This window comes from Perna viridis, chromosome 14, assembly GCF_037379345.1.
Source record: "Perna viridis isolate PV_CMFRI_1.1 ecotype Kerala chromosome 14, ASM3737934v1, whole genome shotgun sequence".
Taxonomy (NCBI): domain Eukaryota; kingdom Metazoa; phylum Mollusca; class Bivalvia; order Mytilida; family Mytilidae; genus Perna; species Perna viridis.
This window is the reverse complement of record NC_142458.1, coordinates 13,579,653-13,605,172: the sequence shown is the minus strand read 5'-3', so window position 1 is coordinate 13,605,172 and position 25,520 is coordinate 13,579,653. Positions and strand designations below refer to the sequence as shown.

General features: G+C 32.2%; 1 protein-coding gene across 4 annotated transcripts in view; it reads right to left on the bottom strand.

Annotated features, from left to right (window-relative positions):
* The window catches only part of LOC148598294 (arf-GAP with SH3 domain, ANK repeat and PH domain-containing protein 2-like), a 55,624-nt gene that overhangs the window by 8,632 nt on the left and 21,472 nt on the right, over positions 1-25,520 (bottom strand). For 2 of the 4 annotated variants that reach the window (XM_088560675.1, XM_088560677.1), the window contains 18 exons: positions 24,256-24,432; positions 23,382-23,429; positions 22,436-22,481; positions 20,953-21,001; positions 19,727-19,896; positions 18,843-18,976; positions 17,852-17,940; positions 17,251-17,431; positions 16,392-16,483; positions 15,917-16,103; positions 15,176-15,244; positions 14,629-14,667; positions 12,619-12,772; positions 10,432-10,470; positions 9,019-9,358; positions 7,838-7,887; positions 4,602-4,651; positions 714-839 (listed from right to left, as the gene is read on the bottom strand). In XM_088560675.1, coding sequence (XP_088416801.1) covers positions 714-839; positions 4,602-4,651; positions 7,838-7,887; positions 9,019-9,358; positions 10,432-10,470; positions 12,619-12,772; positions 14,629-14,667; positions 15,176-15,244; positions 15,917-16,103; positions 16,392-16,483; positions 17,251-17,431; positions 17,852-17,940; positions 18,843-18,976; positions 19,727-19,896; positions 20,953-21,001; positions 22,436-22,481; positions 23,382-23,429; positions 24,256-24,432 — 2,040 coding nt within the window. Of the gene's footprint in view, positions 1-713; positions 840-4,601; positions 4,652-5,760; positions 5,802-7,837; positions 7,888-9,018; positions 9,359-10,431; positions 10,471-12,618; positions 12,773-14,628; positions 14,668-15,175; positions 15,245-15,916; positions 16,104-16,391; positions 16,484-17,250; positions 17,432-17,851; positions 17,941-18,842; positions 18,977-19,726; positions 19,897-20,952; positions 21,002-22,435; positions 22,482-23,381; positions 23,430-24,255; positions 24,433-25,520 lie in introns of all 4 variants that reach the window. The other 2 variants (XM_088560676.1, XM_088560678.1) reach the window with 2 other exon arrangements.

Here is a 25,520-nt window from a genome sequence, read left to right as displayed (position 1 = left end):
ATTTCTTTCGAAATCTTGAAGTACATGTTTAGCCTTATGTTAACTCTTATCGCATGATTTATTGCTTCGTGAAATCAAGTTCAAGATCAAATTCAGGTAGTTGATAATGGCTTTTCTTTTATGGTCATTTTTGTTACCTTAAACTAATTTTGACACTTTGGGATATGTCCCAATGACTTCCAAGTTACCTACTACTTTTATATCCTCATACTAAGTAAGATAGCTGGAATGAATTTGCCTTAGAGTGAATAGAGTTTGAAACATGCTTTAAAACTTCATTACTGTTGATAGATTATTACCAAATTACACTCACTTGCAATGCGGTGAAGCACCTAATGTCACACTCTGTTTTTAGTGGGAGTTCATGTTACTAGTGCTTTAGTTTTTTGTATTAAGTCTTGTTCTTCAGACTTTATGAGTAATCTTTTTATTGGGTTCACTACATTGTTTATTCAGACTGTCTCTGTTTCTTGTGTTTATGTTTAGGTCATGTTTTTCAATTTTGACGTATTTGAATCATCCCCCTGCAGATGGTTAGGAATTTTTGGCTGATATTTTCCTATTAATCATCTTCATCCTTTCTTTCAAAACTCCTTTCTAATAACAATGATAATCTCCCCTTCAAAGGTCATGTGATTGCTTACCCACCAATCATCTTCATCTTCCCTTATAACAACAATTATCTCCCCTTCAAAGGTCACATGATCACTTACCCACCAATCATCTTCATCTTCCCTTATAACAACAATTATCTCCCCTTCAGTGAAAGTTAATTCATCTTCGTTGTCTGCTTCACAGTCAAATAATGCCTGAAACTTTTGTCCTATTGGAGATTTTTTCTGAAACAGAAAAGTTTCACAAATGACCTTTTCAAGTTACATGTAAATGTAATTTAAGTAAAATAAATTACTTTGAGTAGAATCATATACTTTGGTAAAAGTTGTTTCTGTTAATAGATTATCACAGTGCTCAAGTTGAACACAAAATTTTAATAGCAATGTAAATATTTGTTGAAGTCAGAATATTTTTTCGTTTTGCTTTTTTCATTTCTCAACACATTTCCCCCAATTGAAATACTGTTAAAAATACATACTTTAGTCAGCATCTAACTATTCAGTTGCATTAAACATATTATGTTATGCAGTTTATGCAAAGTAGTAGTACCAACCAAAAATAGGACATAAATGTAACATTAAATGATACTCCACCATATAGTGGTGATGGCATTTTTTTCAAAATGGCCTACCGGTAACTAAAAACTATATTTTGAACTCAACCTAAATTTTATGGTACTAAGCAACTGTGCAAAGTTTCTAAAATAATCATTGATCCATTCTCAAATTATCATCTGGAAACCATTGCCAGAAGGACAATAGACAGACACACAATTATTTGGAGGGTATCACATAACACATTGCTACTTAACCTAGACTAAGTTGTTGAAATTATAAAAAAAAATCAACAAAGGTCAAAACAAATTGCTAGCTATAATGTTATGCAGGTTTTATTTATTAGTATGCAGCATTTGATGAAAGTCCAGTTGTACCTTCATCTGAAAACACTAAAAAAAAATCTATAGATATCTACAGGAACAAGAAAAATGTTTACATGTACACCTAAGAGATAATCTTTTAAAGAAATATCTAAGAGTTAAAGAAGACTCAGGAATCAAACCTAGCTGAACGTCTTGAAAAGTCCAACACTTGGACTTCTGACACAAACTCCTTTCAATGTCCATGACCTAAAGGTTCTCAGACAAGTTTGAAATTCATTTAAAAGCAAGTGTACCTGAAGTTCCTACTTCTATACCCGTTTACCTTTGGAATAGCTCATGTAGGAGATTCTCCCCATTGACACTGTCTTATACAGTGGAACTCCCCTAAACCGGCCCCTCTGAAAACCGGAATCCTCCGAAAACCGATAATTTAGTTTTGGTCCGGAATTTTCCCCTATATAATTAAGTAAAAATTTCCTCCCTAAACCAGCCCCTCTGAATTCCGAACATCGGCTGCAAAATTCGGTCCCAAAACCCATTTCTTTGTAAAAATTAACCTCCGAAAACCGGTGAAAAGTTTGCCGACAAGTAAAATCAATGAGCCGTGTAACATGTTGTAAACATGTCAATCACAGTAAGATCAATAAATCAGTACTTCAAAAGGCTAACACCAATCTTGATTGGCATTAACAAGGAGTGACACTCTTTTATTCATTAATTATCACAGATAATGAGGGCAATAACCATGATCCTATATGTAATTAACTTTTTAACAAATGTTAAATTTAAAAATTGTTTTGATAACCACATTTTCAAACGATTCTGTAAAAACAGAAAATGAAAACTTCAAAATATGTTGTGCCGACCGCTTGTGTTCTATTAAAAACAGAAAATGAAAACTTCGTCGTATTGAATTAACGCAAGAAGACAAAATTAATTTAGTCAAAGAATCTGAAAGTTTTCCAAAACCATCTCAGAAATCGTTAAGTGAATTTTCGGTGTAGGAAAAACGACCGTTTCCGATATTTTAAAGAGAAAATCAGAATATCTTGCAAATTATGATAACAATGACAATTTGAAGAAATTTAGATTTGGTAACAAAAGTTAACATGACAATTTGAACAATCTGATGTGGGACTGGTTCCGTCAAGCTCGAGACAAGGCTATTCCGATTTCCGGGCCTATTTTGCAAAGCAAAGCCTTAGAATTTGCCAGTCAGTTAGACATTTCCGATTTCAAAGCCTCAAACGGGTGGTTAGAAAAAATTTAAAGAGTTGCCATGCTATTAAAGCGTTTACCGTTAGTGGAGAAAGTGCCGGTGTAAATGTAGAAACGCATCACTAAACTGTCAACAATATAAAAATACTGAACAGTACGATTACTCTTTAATTAAAAAGAACAATACAACTTTTACGTTTATTCTTGATTTGAACACAAACATACACAAATACCTATCAAAGAATGTGTGTAGAAACATACAAACAGTGCAATCAGATAATCATCAATAGGATCGGATCGATCACAAGATCAATAACATTGTACTTCCGGTATCCATACACGGAACGGATACGAAAATTTCCGGAACCTCCGAAAACCTGCACCTCTGAAAACCGGCCGATTTCTTTGGTCCCATGGGCAGCCGGTTTTCAGAGGCTCCACTGTATGTGAGATATTAATGTAAAAACAATTTTTTTATGTACTTTAACCAGAAACTCCAATAGTGCTTATACTTTTATGTGGGATATTATAATTTTTTCAATGATTTTGTGGGAGTCGTCTACTTAATGTGGGAAGATAAACAGATATGTATTTCTCAGAAAAGTACTTAATTATGTGCCATGAAGCATCAAGGAGCTTTTTGATTAACCAACATTATATAGTAACATTTCATTTGACTTGACAAGTCAAAAATAAACAAATGTACAATGGATTTAATGTGTATCAAACAAAAATGGCAATGATTGTATCATGATACTATTTTCATAAGGTCTTCCAAATGTATTTAAAGTGTATCAAACAAAGATGATTGTATATGATACCATTTACACAGGGTCCTTCCAGATGTATTTAAAGTGTATGGAAAAAAGACGATTGTATATGATACCATTTACACAGGGTCCTTTCAGATGTATTTAAAGGGTATCGAACAAAGACGATTGTATATATCATTTACACAGGGTCCTTTCAGATGTATTTAATGGGTATCTAAAAAAGACGATTGTATATGATATCATTTACACAGGGTCCTTCCAAATGTATTTAAAGTGTATGGAAAAAAGACGATTGTATATGATACCATTTACACAGGGTCCTTTCAGATGTATTTAAAGGGTATCGAACAAAGACGATTGTATATGATATCATTTACACAGGGTCCTTTCAGATGTATTTAAAGGGTATCGAACAAAGACGATTGTATATGATACCATTTACACAGGGTCCTTCCAGATGTATTTAAAGTGTATGGAAAAAAGACGATTGTATATGATACCATTTACACAGGGTCCTTTCAGATGTATTTAAAGGGTATCGAACAAAGACGATTGTATATGATATCATTTACACAGGGTCCTTTCAGATGTATTTAAAGGGTATTGAACAAAGACGATTGTATATGATACCATTTACACAGGGTCCTTCCAGATGTATTTAAAGTGTATGGGAAAAAGACGACTGAAATATAACAAGAACGAATACGTCTAACAACCCCACTGGAATGAAAAATTTCAGCTCAAGGCCATCCACAGACGACGAGGAAATCCTCACACACGAGGCAGGTTGTAGCTGGCCCCAGAACAGTGAAAGTGAGAGTGAAAAAGCTGCCCCCGTATACTCCAGCAACATATAAAACTGAAAATTAATGTCTTTCCCCCTTTTTTTATGTTTTAAGTCCTACAAACTAAAAAATAATGAAAAATGAAAGGGAAAATTAATCCATGAAGACAAACTGTGTAAAAAATAAAACCTAAATTCACTAAGAGACTAGGAGATCTTCGAGACCTTTGAACCAAGGACAGACATAGAAACAGCCATATATACTAATAAATCTAAATGACAATCCACTGTTATGGAGGAATATGACATCTTATGGATTGAATAAAATTACCTTTCTAGGTAGGGGAAGTGGTGGAGTAGTTCCGCCTGATACCTTCATGTCTGAAATAAAACAATCTATGTTAGGGAAAAAGCAAGCACTGCTTAAAATAAATAATAGTGTGTAACTTAAAGCACAGGATAATGATACTAAAGCTTTCTATACAGTAAACCGAGAAATATTCGCACCCTTTTATTTTTTTGCTATTTTTGCGGTAAGACCCGTGCAAAATAGCGAACATCTGCAAAGATTTTCTTCGATGAGCATTACAGTACGATCTGAGGAAGGATTCTAAATTTAAAACTTGAACAAAAATGGATTGATTGCAGAAACTGCAAACAAAAAAAAAAGATGGTGCAAAAATTTCCTGGTTTACTGTAGTTTCTATTCTGTTCAAGCCAAATACAATCAACTCCTAGAGTTTACCAGTAGTTCCAGATTGGATTGTGTAATTACTTAGCAGAAAAATATAATGTGACGTTACTATACTTCAGTTTTTGTGGTTTAAAGAATCTTTCTTGGTTTAATGATTTTTTAAAAAATGGGATTTGTTACAAAACAGTATATTGCTACTAGAGTTTTGACTGTATCATAAAAACTGCTCTAAAACAAGCAAAGTATTTTCATGAAGTTTTACAAAAAAATTCACAATAACTTTCATTTGAAAAGGGCAAAATAATTCCATAAAGTCTTGAGGAAGTAGACCTAGGGTAAGGGACATAACTCTTTAAATCAGTGATATGTTTGTATCATATTCAATTTCACCAAAGCCTTTAAAGTTTTCCATTGAAACAGAATGAAATCAGTCCAAGTTACTTTGATGCTTACATTAGGTTGCTGTAAAATGGTAAATACAAACATTCCAATGATTTGTAAGAGTTGTGTCCCTTACCTTAGGTCTACCTCCTTAACATGATATTCATGTAGTAGAGTTTTAACATTAATTTCACATAAAGTAAAACTCGTACAAAAAAAGAATTTCAAATGAGTTTCATGAGAAGCTCAACTCTTGTGAGTTCCACTTTTACAATATTACAATGTATTTATCAGTAGATAACAGAAAAACAACCGAATAAATTCTATTCAGAAGTAACAAAAAATGTTCTAGTTAGTAAATAATCTAGGCTTTAATTCTATTTGGCTTGCTTCTATTCAGCCTTTTCAGACCTACTTTTTTAACCACCTGGCGATTGAGCCTAAATCTTGGATTACCTGTAAATACCAGAAAAAAAGTTTGAGAAATACTTTCTATTAGGATTAGGACAAAAAAAAAGTCTTGTTTCCTGCTACCAGCGAGAATAAAAACAGGATAGGTAGGTACTAAGGAATATTATTTTATTTCTCAAAAACATTTACACTGAGTTAATGGGGAAAGAATCTAGACTTTAACAGTGCTTGAGCCATAAAATGTTTAGGGTAGGTAAGGTAGCAGAAAACAGACAATATTTGTTTGGTCTCAGGATAGGTATCAACTCATTCTGTATCTCTTTGTTAGTGTGAAATAATAACTTCTCATTTTAATCCCTTACAAGACATGAAGTTGCATGAATTATCATGTAAGGAATACCCTAATCCTACAGATAGCTGATATACAACAGTAACTAAAATCGCTTTCAATGTATGCCCCATCTATATTTAGCCAAGAACTTAATTGAAAATCCATCATTTGAAAGATGAGATAACAGCCACAAAACTCAATCAGAAAGAATGACTGGTGGACGGACACAGTGATTCAATCATACCACCTACTTATTGAGTAATGGTACAATATATACTTTTCATATGTACTAAACTCAATGAATTTTAAAAAAATGACCATTGTAACTCTTCTTTTCAAAGAACTTTACATGTACCATAAAAGATCAAAATACTAATGACATCTCATGATTTCATTGACTTTAAAGAGGTAGACCTAAGGTAAGGGACATAACTGTTACAAATCATTGTAATGTTTGTATTCACAAATTTACATCAATCTTATGTAAGCATCAAAGTAACTCTGAAGTGAAACTGATTTCATTCTTTTTCAAAGGAAAGCTTGAAAGTCTTTGGTGAAATTGAATATGATACAAACATATCACTGACCTATATCAACCCTAACCTAATTATCTAAATAAGGGAATGAACAAATGAAGAATGAGTTTTGAAGTTTAAATTACATGTATCTACATATAAATTAATTTGAGATAAATACTATAGTCTGATTGGGTAAAATAATTTTGTTATATCTCAATGGATAAAAAAAAATATTGACACGCCTCTATTCAGTTAAATACAGAGCTACTTTTCTCATGTTTAAAGATAAAAATATGTTTTAAAATCAATTTATAAGAATTGGCCATGATAAAAATTTTATCTATTGAAAAATAACATTTCCATGTGCATATTTATTATTATTGCCAATTCTTAAATGTTAAAAATATCTCTACAATTGGAAGCATAAATTCCAAAGCTTGGTGTACAGTGTATAACCAGCTAAAAAGAAAAATGCAATACCAAGTGAATATCTATTAAAGAAGTAAAGTGCTGACATCTTTAAAACCTAAGGCTACTATAACTTAGAAGGTATAAAGTTCTACTCACTTTTAAATAAAAGTTTCATAAAAATTGACTAATGCTATTTTTTTCCTTGTAGATGTATTACAATATAGTGGGTTATTTTGGCAGGTGCAAAAGTTTGTTAGTACATAAACCCAGAAAATTTTGCAGAACTTATTTTGGTGTTTTAGACTGACTGCTAAAATACGCCAAAAAAAAGCAACCCGCCAAAATTACCTGCTATATGGTTTTAGTTGGAAAGTGACAAGAATGTTTAGGTAATTAAATTTTACCAGCTGACTTATTGCAGAACATTTTGACTAGAGGGCATAATGTTCTAATGTTTTTCTTTGCACAAAACAAACATGAAGTTCCATTTTTCAACTAATTTCACAAATTTAAAAATTGCAAATAAAACCAAGATTTAACTAGCTCAGACAATTAAGCATGTTGCTAAATTAGAGAACTAAACAATAAAAAGTGTCACTACTTCTATCCTGCAAAACATTTATGTTGCTTGTACCAAATAATTACAGACATGATTTCACAAAGCCGATAAAAATGCCAAAAATTTCGAAATCAAGTTAACATATAGTAAAAACTAAAGGTAACGGAAGAAACTGGATTGTAAAAGCTGTACTCCATTTTAAAGCAGAGGAAAATCATGACTTAAAATAATAAAGATTTTTTGATAGAATGAGTTATATTACCATCACTGTTCGATTGTGCTCTAGGTCGAGGTGATATCGCTGGTTTTGCCCTAAAATATATAAAATTAGATTGACATAAAATATTTTATTACCATAGTTGAATGTATAGGCCCATTTTGGCCCTAAATCCCAAACAAGCAGACCACAGTTTTCAATATTGGACAAATATTTCAATAGCATTAGTATTGTGTTAAAGGTCATGAAGTCCTGAAATCTTGATGTATTTTTTACATAAAATCGAGTGTATTTTGTGGAGAAAGGTAAAATCCAAATCTACAATGAGGAAATGATGGGGTAGTCAAGGAAACCAAGATTCCAGAGTTAATCAAAAGAATAAATTCCAAAGATAAAGATTAGACGGGGAAAGAACTACTTTAAATACACAACAACAAACATGAAATAACCAAAAGAACATTTATAAATAAACAAAAATAAACGAGCGACGCGGCCTCCACTAAAAAATTAGGAGCATGGACCAGGTGCACCGGTAGGGTATATCATGTATAGCATGTATATTATTAAAAGAATCTGTATCAACTGCAGAAATTACGTTCATCAATCAAAATAAATAAAACATGTCTTGAAATATTACATTGTATGCCGCTCATACATCTGCACAAAAAATTATTAAATTGCATTATTAGGAAAAGTGTCCTTTCTCACTAGACCAAAATCAACTGAAGTGTGTTAATGACATGTAATTCAATAAGGTGTGTAAGTCTTGTCACATGACTTTGGTTTCATAAGAATGGGTCCTTATCTACACTTCAAATAAGAGAATTGTCATTTACAGAGCTTTGAGTTCGAAATTAAAAACAAAACATTCTTCTAAGTAAAAAACCTGATAAAAATCTTATTCTATATATGAGTGATAAGAAAAGCAATAAATACAAGGTTTTGCATAGCAATGCAGTATTTTGAAATCCCAGAAGTGAACAATAAATGCAGATCTGTCATCAGATTTCACTATATGTTCTACATTCAAAATTATGGTGAGGAAAATAAAACTTCCATTTAGTCCATGCAAATGCAAGTTTGAATTTTGTGGATTTCAGTACAAGTTTAAATTTTTCAAAGAGGATTTACATTTTGTTGGGTATTAAATCTGCTGTTTGACTGAACCATTAAAACAACAAAAATGGGTATTCAATGAAAAATAATTTATCTACAATATTTCTTACCCTGGGATATCTGGTGGAGGGGATGGTCTACTTGGTAATGCTACTGTCTTTCTGAACTCTGGTGGCGCAGGTCGTGGAGGGGGGTCAGAATTGAATCTTCGATGTATGACCTCTGGAAAAGGTTCAGATTTATTCCGAAAGTGAGTTTTTTCTTTCTCTGTAGTTGGAGGTGGAGGTGGAGGTTTTTTCATTCTTGGTGGCAGCGGTGGTCCATTTGCACCTTGCCCATTTGCTGAATGCTGATCAGGTGATCTTGACCCATCTTGATGATTGGTTGAGATACTGGTTACCACGGCAATATTAGGTTGAGAGGTTGTTAAGTTGGACAGGTTATTATGTACTGAAAACGTAAAGAAAATATAGGTTCCTTCTCAAAATATTTTCACAAACAAAAATTCTTAATTATAAACCATGGTAAATTCTACCCACCAAATACTGATCTTTTTATGATAGTGAAAGATAAAAAGATTTTTTAGTTACTGCCCACTAAAAGATACACTTCCTTCAGAAGTTCTGAAAATAATGAAAAAAAAAAAAAAAAAAAAAAAGACTGAAGAGGCTCAATTGCAAACCTGGTGAATTTAAAATCTAGTGACGAAACTGAAACCGGTGGATTTAGATAAAATCCTTATTGATTGTTGATTAAGTCATGCAGTGATAGAGCTATATGAGGTATGATGTAAAATTAGACCTATCAATTGTTCCAATCAGTTCTGGCATGTAAGATCTAACAACACTCCATTCCACTTTCTGTTCTGATGACCTTTCTGGTCAGCCAACCAGATTTCATCTTTCATGATTTCGAACGCATTATTCAAAGGGAAAAAACATAGGAATCTGGAAAGGTCATCTAAACAGGAAGTAGAATGGAGTGTTGTTAGACCCTACATGAAGTGACTGAATGGAACAATTGATAGGTCTAATTTTAATTGGATTGAATGAAAAAAAAAGAAGATAAATTAAAATGAAGTGATACGATTTTCAAGGTTTCAACGACATCCATCATGCTGAATTCACAGACAAGATCTTTTTAATGCGACTAACTTTTTATTAAAAGGAGGAGAAAAAGGCATCCAATTATGATTGATTTCTTTACTAGAACAACATGTGGAAAGACAAAAGTAAAGACAGCTCCATATCATAATATATCAGTCAAAAGACAGGCTATAAATTTCACAACAAAAATATTATACACATGCTTTTCAAAGGTAGATAGTCTGTTAAAATGGGCAATAATCTGTCGGAAGAATGAACAAAACAAAGATTACAGAGACATACCGACGCACAGACAAAAAAATCTATTAGCATTGGCAGGTCATAAGTCACATAAATACATGTATACAATCAGAAACATCACATGCATTTACTTCAGTTTAATTGTGATCATGCTGGTCACACATCCAATGTACTTACAGCTACGGATACTGCTCCTTTGTCGAGTATGTGTAAGTCCTACAAACAACTCAGTGATGAAAATTTGTGCTTTATCTATCTTTTTAAGTATCAGTGAAACATGGTATGAATAAACCCATAATTTTGAAAGTGTAATTTGACTATTTGCACCATCAGAACAAAGGAAAAAAAAGGTAACAACAAAATTACTGAACAATAATTCTATTCATAATCAAGTCAAGTCAAAAATAAATCTGGAAAAATATACACCACCGGAGCAGCTAGTCCCACAATCGTCCTGACTTAGTGCAGGCATTTCAAAGGAAATGGTGGTTTAAATCTAGGTTTTACGGCCTAAACCTCCCTCCTCCATTGCGGCCCGAATATACAAGTGGTGATTAAATAGCATTTGTATGCTATTGCATCATAATTGGTAAATCAGTGGTAGTATCAGCAAGAAGATTTTTCCAAATCATGAAGGTAAACTGAGTTGTAGTTTCATTGAAATGCATAGAAAATAAACATTTCAAGGCAGATAACTCTGTAAAAAAAATCCCTTTCTTCTAGTATTCTATTGAAAAATTTCTGAACAAATCCAGTGATGCAGAGATAAAATAAGAGGCTCCCAGGAGCCACCTGAATTGCTCGCCTTGTTGAATTTTGTCTTCCAAAGGCAATAAATTAAACAAGAAGTTGTCCAACAATTTTGACTCAAGAAGTCTTTGGTAGGACTTATCACAAGATCTTTTCAACAATTGAAAGTTTCTTTTAATCTATCATAGTTTTAAAGATATTGACTGAAAACTATTTAAAAAAAAGTCATAGGACAATAACTCTTACAAGGAGTCTGAAATCTTTTGTAGTCCTAATAATATGGATCATTTCAGCTATTGAAAGAATTTGAATAAACCTAATGGTTTTGGAGATATGTGTGAAAAACTACTGTCTGACCCCTATGTTCTATTTTTAGTAATGGCGGCCATGTTTTTCAACAAATCAAAAATCCCCACATCAGTTCTATGCAGGATACCCCAAGAAACATTCATACCAAGTTTGGTTCTAATTAGTCAAGTAGTTTCAGAGAAGAAGAGTTTTGTATAATTGTTAATGACGACAACGGACGCCAAGTGATGGCAATAGCTCACATGGCCTTTGGCCAGGTGAGCTAAAAATAGTCTTTTCAAATAGAAAAATAATTCTTGAGTGAAATTATATTGTCAGATTGGTGGGGTTTTAACATGCATGTTTCTGATTTCCCCCTTTTTGCTTGATTCTTACAAAACTTGCTAGACCCATGTAAAAAATGAATATCTTGGATTGGAACTTTTAATTCAATAAATCTAAAATCTTTAATGATGTATATCATATTTATGAGAATGTTTTAGCTTGTGTTTATGATATTACCTTCTTTTTACATTTACTTAAGTACCAATCCATATAAAATTCAGACACAGTCTATGGTAGAGGTGATTCCAGGCGAAGAAAAACACACCAAACAGACAATGTCTATTTGGTCTACAAATGGCACATTCTGAATTTAAGGTGATAGACCAAGGGACACAACTCTTACAAATCAATGGAACATTTGTATTCAGCATTTGACATCAATCTTATGTAAGCATCAAAGTAACTTGGACTGATTTCATTCTGTTTCAAAGGAAAGCTTGAAAGGCTTTGGTGAAATTGAATATGATACAAACATATCACAGATTTCAAAAGTTACTTCCCTTACCCTTGATCTACTTCCTTAAACCAAAAGAGAAGTTGACAATATGGAAAATACAAAAAAAATTAAATCAATATTATTTTTAAAAGACATGATTGAAATTGTATAAATGAAATTAAAACTATTTTATTGGATGCAAGAGTGGCCATGAAGTGGTAGTTTGTAATAATTTGAAAGTACAATGTCTACTGGGTATTAAAAATAATGAGTCCAATGTTTTGAGAAGTTAAATACATTTAAAATCTACAAATTTTAACATTCCATTAACAATTACCATTTTAAAAATCACTGAAAAAAACGTGACCACAAAAACTAAGTACTTTCACAATATCTGCAAACTTTATGTGATCATCACAATATTTTTATCTGTGTGATTATAATAATATTTTGGCCACTCCCACCACAGTTGGTGTAAATTAATAACTCCCACCATAGTTGGGTGAATTGATCAAATCCATCTGGCTATGACTGTATTTACTTACTCGTATTCCTAGGTTTGTTGTAGATAACATTTGATGACTGTGATAATGATCTGTCTCTGTGATCCAATCCTTCTTTCTGATTGGACAATTCTAAAGTACTAGCTCCTGTCACTAAACTGGGTGGGCGTGACTTATTTCTCCTCTCAGGTGTGGTCTGAAAAATACAAAGTTTAAATAAGACTTGTAGATATATACCTTATGAAAACAAAAAAGGCCCATATCAACTAAAAATGTCATGATGAAAATTTTTCTTGCTCCTCTGGAAATAAGCTTATGATTTAACTTTAAAATCTTTCAGCTTTCAAAGTTGTCAATGTACATTTTAATAGAGGCCAAATCTTTTAAATGTATTATATTTTAATACCTGATTAAAACATGTATTCGATACACTTGTGTAAAAATGAACTATAAACGATTAAGTGTACATGTTTGTAGGAATCAGGCAAAATGGGATAAATCAGAAACATGCATGTCAAAACCCCCTCCGATCTGACAATATAATTTCACTCAAGGATGCTTTATTATTTGAAGACAATTTTTTTATCTCTACATGACTGGATTTGCTCAGAAATTTTTCAAAAGAATATTAGAAAATGAGGTTTTTGACAGAGTTATCTGCCTTGCAATGTTCATTTTCAGTGCATTTCAACAAAATTTTAACTCAATGCACCAACATGATATGGAAAATCTTGTCAAATTGAACTCACAAATTGGTCCTTTTTTCCTACCATGTTTCACCCACTGCCTGATTCTTACAAAGACAGACACTTAAATAACTGCCTTCAGTTCTGTTCTGACAAATTGTTAGTTATAGATAAGGCCTCCATTTTGCATTTGGTATCCCCATGCTATGCTGCATACAGTAACGCTTTATGGCTCGTGTGTTAAAAACTCATTTGAAACATTAGAAAGCATTGCCATTTTTTACGATATCAAGTATTATCTGGTGCCATGCTGTTCAACTTTTGTCTCTGCTTTTCTAGCATTCATTGCATCCGTTAAAAACGAATGTCGGGTTTCTAGTGCATTTATTAGATTAATCTACAAAACCTGCACTTCAATATTTTTTTTCTGCGATCGACCAATGATTATGTTTAGTGTTGATGCTGGGTTTGTGCAACCATTTCCAGAAGAACGGAAGATTTTGAACGGGTCATAGTTCTCCTTTCCTCATTTGTCTACCCGGACTTGACTTTTTATGAGCAACTCGGCAGGTGTTTCTAGAAAAGAAGAGGACGCTTACCCTACCGGCGCACCTGGTCCACGCTCCCAGTTTTTAGTGGAGTCTGAGTTGCTCATTTGCTTTTGTTACTTTGTATGTATGATTTTAGTTACTTTATGTTCTTTGTTGTGTATGTCTGTTTTCCATGTCTGGTCTGTGTCCCTGGATTGCATTCTTTTGATTACCGCTATAACCTTTGTTCCCTCGATTACTCTTACAGAGACTGATACTTGAACTATGACCCTTACCAGCTGTGACAACACTGAAACCAGGCTAAACAGAACCCATAATAATCCAAAAACCTGTCTAAACCAGACACTTGAGAAGTCCCTTAACAAATTAAAATGTATTTTTAACCATTTTAAACCAAACATCTGTCTAAACTGTACCAATCTTAAAGGGGGGTTGGCTAAGACAGGCTTCACTGTATTTAAAAAAAAACTGACCTCGGTCCCTTGTCAAAGATCTTATTTAATCATTGCATCAGTTAGATATCATATACTGCTAATTTAGAAGGATTTCTAAGACCAATCAAGCATGGCCCTGCCTTCATCTTCAAGCACTGTGCTGCCCTTGTCTAGAATTTTACAAAGTACCTCAATTTGCCAAACTCAGATTTCAATTTTAGATTTATTCTATACCTGATTTCCAATTAAACATAAGTTCCCATGGTGTTGCCACCAATTTATGACATGTTACAACATCATACTAGGGTGAGGAAATACACAAAAATACACAAAGAACTATGCCTTCGCAAATTTCTGGAGAAAACACTTAATTCTATTTACCTCCAATTCATCATCGCTAAAGCCATCATCAGGTTCCTCCTAAAGAAAATAAACAGAAATTCACATGAATATTATGGCATTACTGGCCCATAGTCACTTTCAAGTTCCATTAAAGTAGTAAATATTTTTTAAATGTATAAATAATAAGTGGACTATAGCCACATAAAAGTATAAGGGAACTAAATACAGAGATGATTTTATGAGCTCAACAAGCAAACAGAAATTGACAAAATCGGAAGTAAATATACAATTAAAAAAAAATGTTACAGTAAAATCTGATTTGAAATAGCGGAAATCTGTTAAAGAACGAAAGAAAATCATCCCTGTAAATATAAGTGCAAATAATTGTTTTCAAACTGTTCTCCCTCATTTACAAATACAAATGTTTCTTGTAGTATACAGTAGTTAAATTAGTTAACCTAACCTAAATAAAAGAGACATAAATAAAAGATCACTTCAGGGCTAAAAAGAAATCTTGACTTCATTTGAGTTAAGAAATTTAGCCCTCCTATTCCACTTCTGCTTTTTCGAATAATATATAACATACGTAAGCTAGCTCCCAATCTATGTTGACATTGGCAAACAGCTCCTTCCTCCCTTGTAGGGCTGCTTTCAACTAAAAAAAAATTAGTAAGTTCATATTTTTACATGTGTATTAAAAATAGTTCAGCCAAATACTAAAAGAATTTTGTAATGCATAGCCCTTTTGATTTTTCTGCATAATTTCACTGATCTACATGAATTATTTATACCTAGTACAGTTTGCTTGTTTTTTATAGTTAAAAAAAATTAGCATCTTCAGTATCACTCATTGTAAGAACCATGCAAATTCAAAAATAAGTGATACTCAAAAAAAAAAAGGCTTCTTTTTGTTATTAAGATGCTTTACAAGTCTATAGGTTGGTATAGTGTTAACTGTATGGTGTTAGGAGATAACTCAACTTAAATACCAATAGTTTCTTTTGTATTTTAGTATCATTGACAGAGTTACCTTCCTTTATTTTGAATTCTACAATTCATTGTAAATAACGTACCTCCTTAGACTAAAGGTTATATGAAAATTTATGTTAATTTACCACACCATTTAATATTTAAAAAATACATCAAAAATGAAAATATGTTGGCTTTCCCACCTTATATCAAATTTTGCATGATTCTTAGCTGGAGTGCTCTGTAGAATATGCATAATAAGTTTCAACTAGACCAATCAAGAAGCAACTAAAAGCCTGCAAAAGCGATTAGACAAGAAAATTTTCATTTAATTTTCCCAGTTGTGACTTGTACTTACTAATTCCACACAAGTTTCATGGTTGTTTTCTTTTGCAATGTCAAGTGGTGTTTTCCCGTCGCTGTTTTCGGTGTTGGCAAGTTCTGGCTGTGTACGTAGTACTAACTTCATACACTCTGTTTTATTCAGCAATGAACAAAGATGTAAGGCTGTATTACCCTGCTTGTTCTTATGGGATAAACTATTCCTAAAAAAAAAACAAACAAAAAACACTGATGCTTTAATCCTTGTATTACACATGGTAGAACCTCTTGGCGATGGATTTGACTACCTAAATTGATAGTTTTAAACTGTTTCCCCCACCAAAAAAATCTAAAAATTACAGTTTTAAGACACTAGCTGAAAAAGGTTTCTGCACAAGTTTCTAGGAACTTTACAACAAAAAGATTTTGACTAGGTCTGTAGGAACAAAACTGTCTGAAGCAGCCAATTGCTTAAGAAGTTGTTACACATAGTTTGAATTATGACAACTTACGCAGGTCCATTTTGTAAAATGAAATCTACAATGTGTAATGAATATCCATCCTCTTTCTCTATTGCTAAATGTAATCCTGTCCCTGAGTTCTCCTGAAATATAACCAATGCATGCATGATAAAAGTGATTTAAGTTCAAAGTTATGGATATGTTAAACTTTCTTTATTCAAGTCAAGCTACCTGTTTAAATCTGTGGAAAACTGAAGAAAGCCAACTTTCTTCCCTATAATTTTGGTCAGATTAACAAAATGGCATCATTTATTTAATTCACCACAAGATGGACATAAGTTTTATATGTCATGGTAATTCAAAATAATCTTCAAAAAAAAAAGTCATTAAAAAACTTAAGTAGCAGTCTGTAAGAATCATGCAAATTCTACAAAATGTGATACACCTCAAAAACGGCTACATATTTTTATTTTTGTTATTAAGTTGCTTTATAGATCTATATGATGAAATGTATAATTATTCATTCCAATCAGTCTGCTCTTAGGAGATAATCAACATTGAAAATACAACAGTTTCTATTGTATTTTACGGTCATTTACAGAGTTATCTCCCTTAATTATGAATTTTACAGTACATTCTATATAATTTTTATCTTTTAAGAGTACGGGTTATATGAAAAACCACATGTCAATTTCTGTTTACTATAACAATTTAAACAAAATATCAAAAATAAAAATATGTAGGCTTTCCAACCTGGAATCACATTTTGCATGATTCTTAGGTGGAGTGCAACTTAAACCTTAACCAGAATTAATGATGAGAAAATTCTATATCTTACTCCATTTTTATTGTAACTTAGAGAATCACTTTATTTCTGATCTTACACTAAACTTACTCCCTCCATACTTACATCATCTGGCAGTTCCATCATTAGATCTGCCCCCTCTGTATACACCTGTATTAAAGCCCATATATCTTGCTGTAAGATTGCCTGTTTTAAGTCTTGTTTGAGGTCCTCTGTGTCTGTACAAGTTATGATAGCATATTTATGCTGTTCATATTTTGACTTTATGTAGTGGAATCTTTCTTCCCTAAAATTTGAAACATCAGAGCAAATGAAAGTTAAGCCGGGCAAAGTTTGAAATTAGAAAAACTGAGTTCTCATCAGGGAAATATTTGTGGACATAAGTTTTACATATCATAACACAAACATTCACTAAAAGATAATAGGAGCAGTGCTTAAGGCCACATGCCTTGCAAAAATAGCGACTTACTGTAACAATGATAATGACCATTGATCAACTCATGTCCAACCAATAAATTAATTCCTTGTCAGTCAGCTAACATCTGTGTAAGTTACATTTAGATTCATGGAAATAAAATAAAATTAGGAGGCTGCAACCAATAATGAATGGGTGGAAATTCTATTGCCCAACATGTTCTTGCCAAAAGCAAGGGACAAAAATACCCAACATAGATAGATGCAGCAAAAAAAAAAAATATAAACTCACATAGGACTAGATGGTTGAAGTTTCATATTTGAGTCAACTTTGGCCTCCATAATTTCATTAAAATTTTTGTTTCCAACTACTCTGGCAAGCTGTAAGAAAAAAAACCAATAAATAATAGATTATCAATCATATTTCAGCAGACAATTTGAGACACAAAACCATTAAATGATTATAAAGAACGATTTAATATAGACCATTATTATTTCAGGCACTTTATTACAAATATGGCAATCTAACTTTCCAAGAATACTTCAGAACTTTACAACCCACTCACAAGTTCTTGGGAAATCCCTTACTTATCTAGTTAAATGCTCCATTTTCTTTAAATCAGACATGATTTAAGGAGGTACACCTAGGATAAAGGATATAGCTCCTGAAATCAGTGATATGTTTGTATCATATTCAATTTCACCAAAGCCTCTGAAGCTTTTGTTTGAAGCAGAATAAAATCAATCCAAGTTAATTAGGTGCTTACATAAGATGGATGTAAAATGCTGCAAACAAACATTCCAATGATTTTTAAGAGTTGTGTCCCTTACTCAGGTCTACCTCAAAAAGCCAAACAAAAAGCAGAAATTGAAGAAATCAGAAGTAAACTTAAGAGTAAAAAAATAATAATGTTAAAATCTGGGTTTAAAAAGTGGAAGACAGTCATGTCTGTCATATACATGCAGTTTATACAATGGTAAGAATATAACAGAAGCTTACAACCAGTTTCAAATACAGATACAGTCACAATGATATAACTAACTGAATGGCATCTAACCATCTGAGGATATCCCAGTTTTTTATGGTACATTTCAATACAGTAGTTTACAATTACTCACGACTTACCACTAACTGTAAAGTCCCTAATCATCTATCACAGTACAGAAGAATACAGTCAGAATTATGTATGCACACAGTATGCAGCACACTAACTCAATGATATCTAACTGTCTGTGGATACCAATGTTTCAGTTACAGTAGTTTACAGTCTCTCACAACTTACCAGTAACTGTGAAGTCCCTAATTCATCTATAACTGTACTTTGTGTTCTAGATATATGCACACCTAACTGCCTGTGTATACCACAGCATTCTAAACAGATTAATACTCCTAAATTTGTAGACAGCCATTCTGGGTCTGAAAGAGAGTAAAATGTTACTTTTAATGCTCAGCTAACACTACAGCTAGTGTGAACTTTACCTTTTCCACAACCTCATGGTGGACTTATTTCAGAAAGTACACTTCACTTCTGTTCTAAGCTTTTATGTGATTGGATGAGGCTACATAATTTTTCTTTTAAAATGAAAAAACAAAATACCCCTTCTTCCCACCGCAGTAACCAAATATAGTCAAACTATAAACAAAGTTGTCAAACAGGAAGTTGATGTTACTTCAGTGTGAAATCTAATCTAAAAAATATTGCATTCATACACTTACAAGCTTCTGTCTAAACATCAATTACATGTAGCTGTGATAAATAGCCATTTTAAATGAAAAGGTAGGTCAAAAGCTGCTCAACCAGTTGAAATAAGTTAAATATAACGAGAAAGGATATAGAGAATATGTCAAAGAGACAACAACCACACTGGGATGAAAAATGTAAGCTCAAGGCCACCCATGGGTCTTCAATGAACAATAAGGAAACCCTCACACATTTAACCAGGCTGCAGCTGGCCCAAAACAATATTATACACAGGTACAGCAAAATAATTGTCCCTTATATACTCCAGCAACAAAAAAGTAAACTGGAAGTGAAAATGAAAAAAGATACACAGAGGCCAGAAATTCCTGACGGGACAAGCACCAAAAATGTGGCGGGTTAAAGTAATTTGGCATGAAATATTTAAATCTGAAATTAAAACCTCTCATATATCTACTAGACGTTACCTTTAGCATTGCAATCACAGCACACACTGTTGCCAGGCAACCGTTTCACTATGGTAAGAATACTAGCAGTCAATTCTTTGACATTTTCATTTAAAGTTGGAGAATTAGTGTTGTCCTGGAAAGCTTTCATTAATTCCTGCTCCTTAGCATTGTTAAGTACAGAAATCCACCTGAAATAGACGACATTAGGCTTACTGTTAAAGTACTTATATTGGTGGGTATCCATTTTCATTAGGCTTACTGTTAAAGTACATATATTGGTGGGTATCAATTTTCATTAGGCTTACTGTTAATGTACATATATTGGTGGGTATCAATTTTCATTAGGCTTACTGTTAAAGTACTTATATTGGTGGGTATCAATTTTCATTAGGCTTACTGTTAATGTACTTATATTGGTGGGTATCAATTTTCATTAGGCTTACTGTTAATGTACATATATTGGTGGGTATCAATTTTCATTAGGCTTACTGTTAAAGTACTTATATTGGTAGGCATCAATTTTCATGGTTCAGGAGAAAAGCACAAGTTCGCGGATTCTTGAATTCATGGTTTGGATGATCCTGTCATACAATTTAAAGTCAATAATCGGTTTCATTGGGAATCAAATTTCATGGTTTACCTTACCCAAGAAATCCCCGAAAGTTGGAACCCCATGAACAATAGTACTTTCACAGTATAGAAGTACATAATTCTCAGAAAACTTAATCATTTTCCCTTTTAGCACATAAAAATTAATTGTATAATGCCTCTATAAAGGGGAGATAATTGGTAAGAAAGTGCTCTTTAGAATGTTAAAGGAATTTTAATTACAAGAAAAAAAATTTGATGACTCTCAAATTTTTTTTTGAAATATGAAAGAATGTCAGTAAATGCTCTTTAGAAAAAATTCAACCAGTATTTTGACAGTTTGTGAAACAATGAAATTTCACACAGAATCCATATAAAAATTGCCTTGATATAGGCTCAATCATCTCAAATTCAAGTAAAGTGACCTATGTTTTTTACATTAAATAACTAAAGTATGTTCATTTGTCATCTTCCAGAAAAATTAGGAAAATTTATCTATTAGAAATATAGAGAGACAATAATATAACTCAGAAATTACATGGTTCATTAATGAAATATGTGATATCTTCACAAGTAGCTCACAATTTTAAAGATAAAGCCTATAAGTAATTCTCTTAAAGGCATGGAAATAAACTGTAAAATATAACATGACTTACTCTTTCATGCTCTCCTCATCTTCAGCTTGAAAATGGTAGGTTCGGCTTTCTGCAATAAAATTATTCTACATATTAACCACATAAGCAGTTAATTAACCCAATAATTTTCTTACCTCTTTCTTGTTACCAGACAATCAGCAAAAAAGGGCAAATTCTGAAGTTAATTTACAGCAAAATAAAAAAAAAAAACAATATTATAACAGTTAAATCCAGATTTTAAAATGCGAAATACTGCAGAAAATACCCAGTAAAAAAATATAAATGTACAAGTGAAGTATAGACAATGGAAAGTGCATCTGCCTTTTTCAATGTTAAAATTTGTTTTCATTTTAAAAACATACAGAATAATAGGATAATCAAGTGGAAAGACTGAATAACCAAAATATTACCATGAGTGCCAAAGAATGCCTCGATTTAACAAATGTGCCAAACTTTTTCCATACACAGGTTAAGTTAAATCTTAATGCATTCTTGACACGAGTGATTATATTTTGGATATTCACGAAAACAAATTGGTTATCCTATTTATCACATAGATTTTTTTCCATATTTGTTGCTATTTTCAACAAAAAACTCAAATTTTGTGAGGTAGATTGATGTAGATGTTGTGATTTTTGTGAACTTTTGGCGGAAGAAAATCTGATAATGAAATTACTGAATTAATTCACAGTGAGAATTATCAAAATTTTACACAGGGAACATTTGGTAAATCACTACATAATAATGGTTCCTTTCTATTTTGATATTGACAATATCATGTGGAATATCTTGACTAGTGCATGAGCGCAAGAAAAGATGTTCTACGTGATATTGTAAGTATAAAAATCTAAAGTAACTATTATTCAGTTTATTGGTAGTCAAATAATTGCATTTTTGGTCATTTTAATGTACCTTCACTTCAAGTGCCACTACAAACTGTTGGTGTGTGACGTCCTTTTCATTCAAAACTCTGAAGGTCTAATGACATCACAATAACTCCCAACATTTTGACGAATATTTTTAACTATCTTGTCAATTATGAGTGACAGAAAAATATCTATCAACAAGATTACAGGAAAAAAATTACCAACTGTGAAAGTACTTTTATTCGTGGGTACCAATTTTCGTGGTTTAGAGGAAAATGATCATTTCATGGATTATTGAATTTGGATTTGATAACTCTGTCATACAAAAAAATGGGATATTTTCTTTTCATTTTACCAAATTTCATGGTTTACCAAACCCACGAAATCCACAAAAATTGGTTCCCCACTAATAATGATACTTCCACAGTATATAAGCATTTATTGGTAAATAAAACAAGATTTTACACATATATTGCTGCTTAGGAGGTAGTTAGTCTTTGCAATCTCTAACTGGGTGATACATACATGTATCAGATTTTCAAACTGAATATGCAAGAAAACCCATTAAAGTTGAAAATGACATCAATAATACCTACACGTACAATGAAACTTTATCATTATGTACAATAAATACTTACGAGAGACAAGATCAAAACATTTTTTACCAGCATCATCATGAACTAACTGTAAAAATAAAATCGAAAGTACAAATCTCAGTCATTACTTCAACAAATATATGATTCATTTTCATTTTACCAAGTCAGTGTCACAAAATTTTTTTAAATACCTGAATAATAGTATTTTTAATATCCACGACAAATAGTCAAAATTTTAACACCGTTTGCAATAGAAAGGCCTGAGTTGTATTCTAGCTTTTACCATAAGTTTTCACATGTGAAAATACCAGAAAGAACTATCTGAATTGAAAACATGAATATTTAAACTATGTCCTTTGGTGCAGAAAAGGCTTCGATGAAAAGTTACTTCAATAATCTCCCCTTTGTCTACTACTTATGTATCTCAAAAAAGGAAATTCAAAACCACAGAACAATTCAGATTAGCTTGAACAACAATCAATGCATCACCTGAAAGGGTAGTCAAGGACAATATAAACCCCCTGTCAATCAGATTATTCAAACCTAATTTAATGTGAATATCCTAAAAATATGACAGCTTCCTATCAAAGACTGATCAGAACAAGAAGTCTTTGAGCTATTGCTTATTAGTGATTACTCGTCTTTCATTCACAATAAAGGGTAAATAAACAAAGTTCTCAGTAAAACTGAAGTTGTGATGAGTACTTGCTAAGAAATGTCCAACTTTAAAAAAATATTGTCAAAAATAAACAAAGTCCTTGTTAAACAGGAAGTTGTCATTTTTTTTTTTTTTTTTCGAAAATGAATCTTACCATATGGCATACCTACAAGAAGAATATTAAAATTTCAAGCCGTTGTGGTGAGTAGTTGCTGAGAAAACTGTGGCAGAAAAAGTCTTTACAGACAATTACATGGACAAGGGTAAAACAGTATACCATCCCCCACCCCCTCTTTCTCCTTCAGAGCAGAAGTATAATAATATCCTTACCTTGACTTGGCACGTGAGTAGGTTGAGTTTCACCGGGGGTTTACTTTCCTGTAAAATATAAACAATACAATGAGGATATTTCTTTTTTTAAAATGTAAACAGATGCACAGACACACAGAGGGACAGCCAGCATTTCTTAGCCATGTGTTGCCTTACAGGATCTGGTCTTAACCAAAAGCAACAACTTCATTTGAGTAAGTAAGTAATTAGACATACTATAATTAATTATTGCAATTTTGTCATTCTAGTTAGAAATTAGCTTTCAATTTTGTGATTATTTTGTATGTGGAAAATCAAGCATCAGTACTATTAAATTTCTTGTTAATACAAGCTTTATTTATTGTGATCATTATTAGTCAGTTGTATGTTTTGCAAAAAACAAACATGATAAAACATTGCAATAATTTCTTAATATGTTACCAAAAATTTTTATAGTAAAAAAAGAACTGTTACAGTAAAATCCGGATTTGAAATAGCGAAAATCCGTTAAAAAAGGAAAGAAAATCATCCCTGTAAATATAAGTGCAAATAATTGTTTTCAAACTTTTCTCCCTCAGTTATAAATACACATTATTAGTCAGCTGTATGTTTTGCAAAAACAAACATGATAAAACATTGCAAAAATTTCTTAATATGTTACCAAAAACTTTTTATTTAATCTTAAATCAATTAAGAATTTACTGATGATCATAACACTGCAGACATGATTTTACATAGCCAACAAAAAAAAATCAGAAACTGACGAAATTGAAAGTAAATAAACAAATGTAACAATAAAATCAGGGTTTGAAAATCAGATTTCAATTACAAAATTTGAAGAAAAAAAAATCACGTTTGAGACTGAAAGACATTGTCAAAATTATTGTTAACTTACATCAGAATGAGCAATAGACATGATACCATCCATAATTTTACACTTTCTTTTCTGCCAGATCTTTTTCATTCTACTTTCACTTTTCTTTAGTAAATTTCCTTCCTTGGTACACCCATGGACTTTATGACCTGTCATCTGGTGCAAGGAATATCCACTGGGACCTTTGCTTGGTTGGGGCTACAATGATATCAAACAATGCTGGATTTAATCTATTTTTTAGGAGACAAACTGTCTTTGGCCTTGTGCTGTTAGACCATTAGCCATGTCAACACTTCAATTTATATTAAAACATTTTTGCTCTTATTTAGGTAATTCAATTAAAATCAGGATATGTGTAACATTCGGGAAGCATTGTTCAGTGATATCTACCTAAATTTAAAATTAAAAAAGAACTATAAAAGCATTCTAATATACATGTACTAAATTATCTAAAGCATCAGGCGTGGATCCAAGGACTGGCGTACCAGGTGTACGCCCCTGCTAAATTGGTAAGAAAAAAAATTTTCAACACAAGTTTCACCCCATAATATTTTTTGTTAAGTTAATAAAAATCAAAGACTTTCTGTTGTGTTGATAATTGAAACTTATTGACGCTTTTGTAATGTGCTATAAAGTGCAATAACCAGTAACCTTCACATTGTACTTTTACATCACAGTTGATCTGGCTTAAAATTTTCATTGGAAATCGCAATATTTTTAGTAACATGGCAGAAGCATTAGAAAGAAAGTGTCAGGAAAAAAATAAATATGAAAAAAACTATGTTGCTGATATAACATAATAATAATACATCTTTCAAAAGACAGGTATGAAATAATGTTCAATATTTTTATTAATTTATTGATTGGTTGTGGTTTAAAATTCTATGGTAGATATTTCAAGCTTTTCAGGATGGGCGAATTTGACCCATCAAGCAGACCTTTGTTTGTGCTAGTCCAACACACTGAACCTGTTTTTTCAATGTGCTAGCTCATAAAGGCTAAATCTGCCTGTAAGTACCAATATGTCATTCCAATCAGACTTGTTATTCTGACTCCAAACCAACTATTGTATATACTGCAGATCAAAATGGATACTTGTTTTACTTCCCATCAATAGATAATACAGATCCCTACTCCAAACATGCATTTAGGCAAAAACAAATAACATGTCTGTTTCCTGCTATCCTATCTACCATTTTTTTTTTGCCAATATCATAGACATTTTATGGCCATTTAGGCTCAAGCACTGCTAAAGACTAGATAGTTTCCCTATTACCCAAATGTAA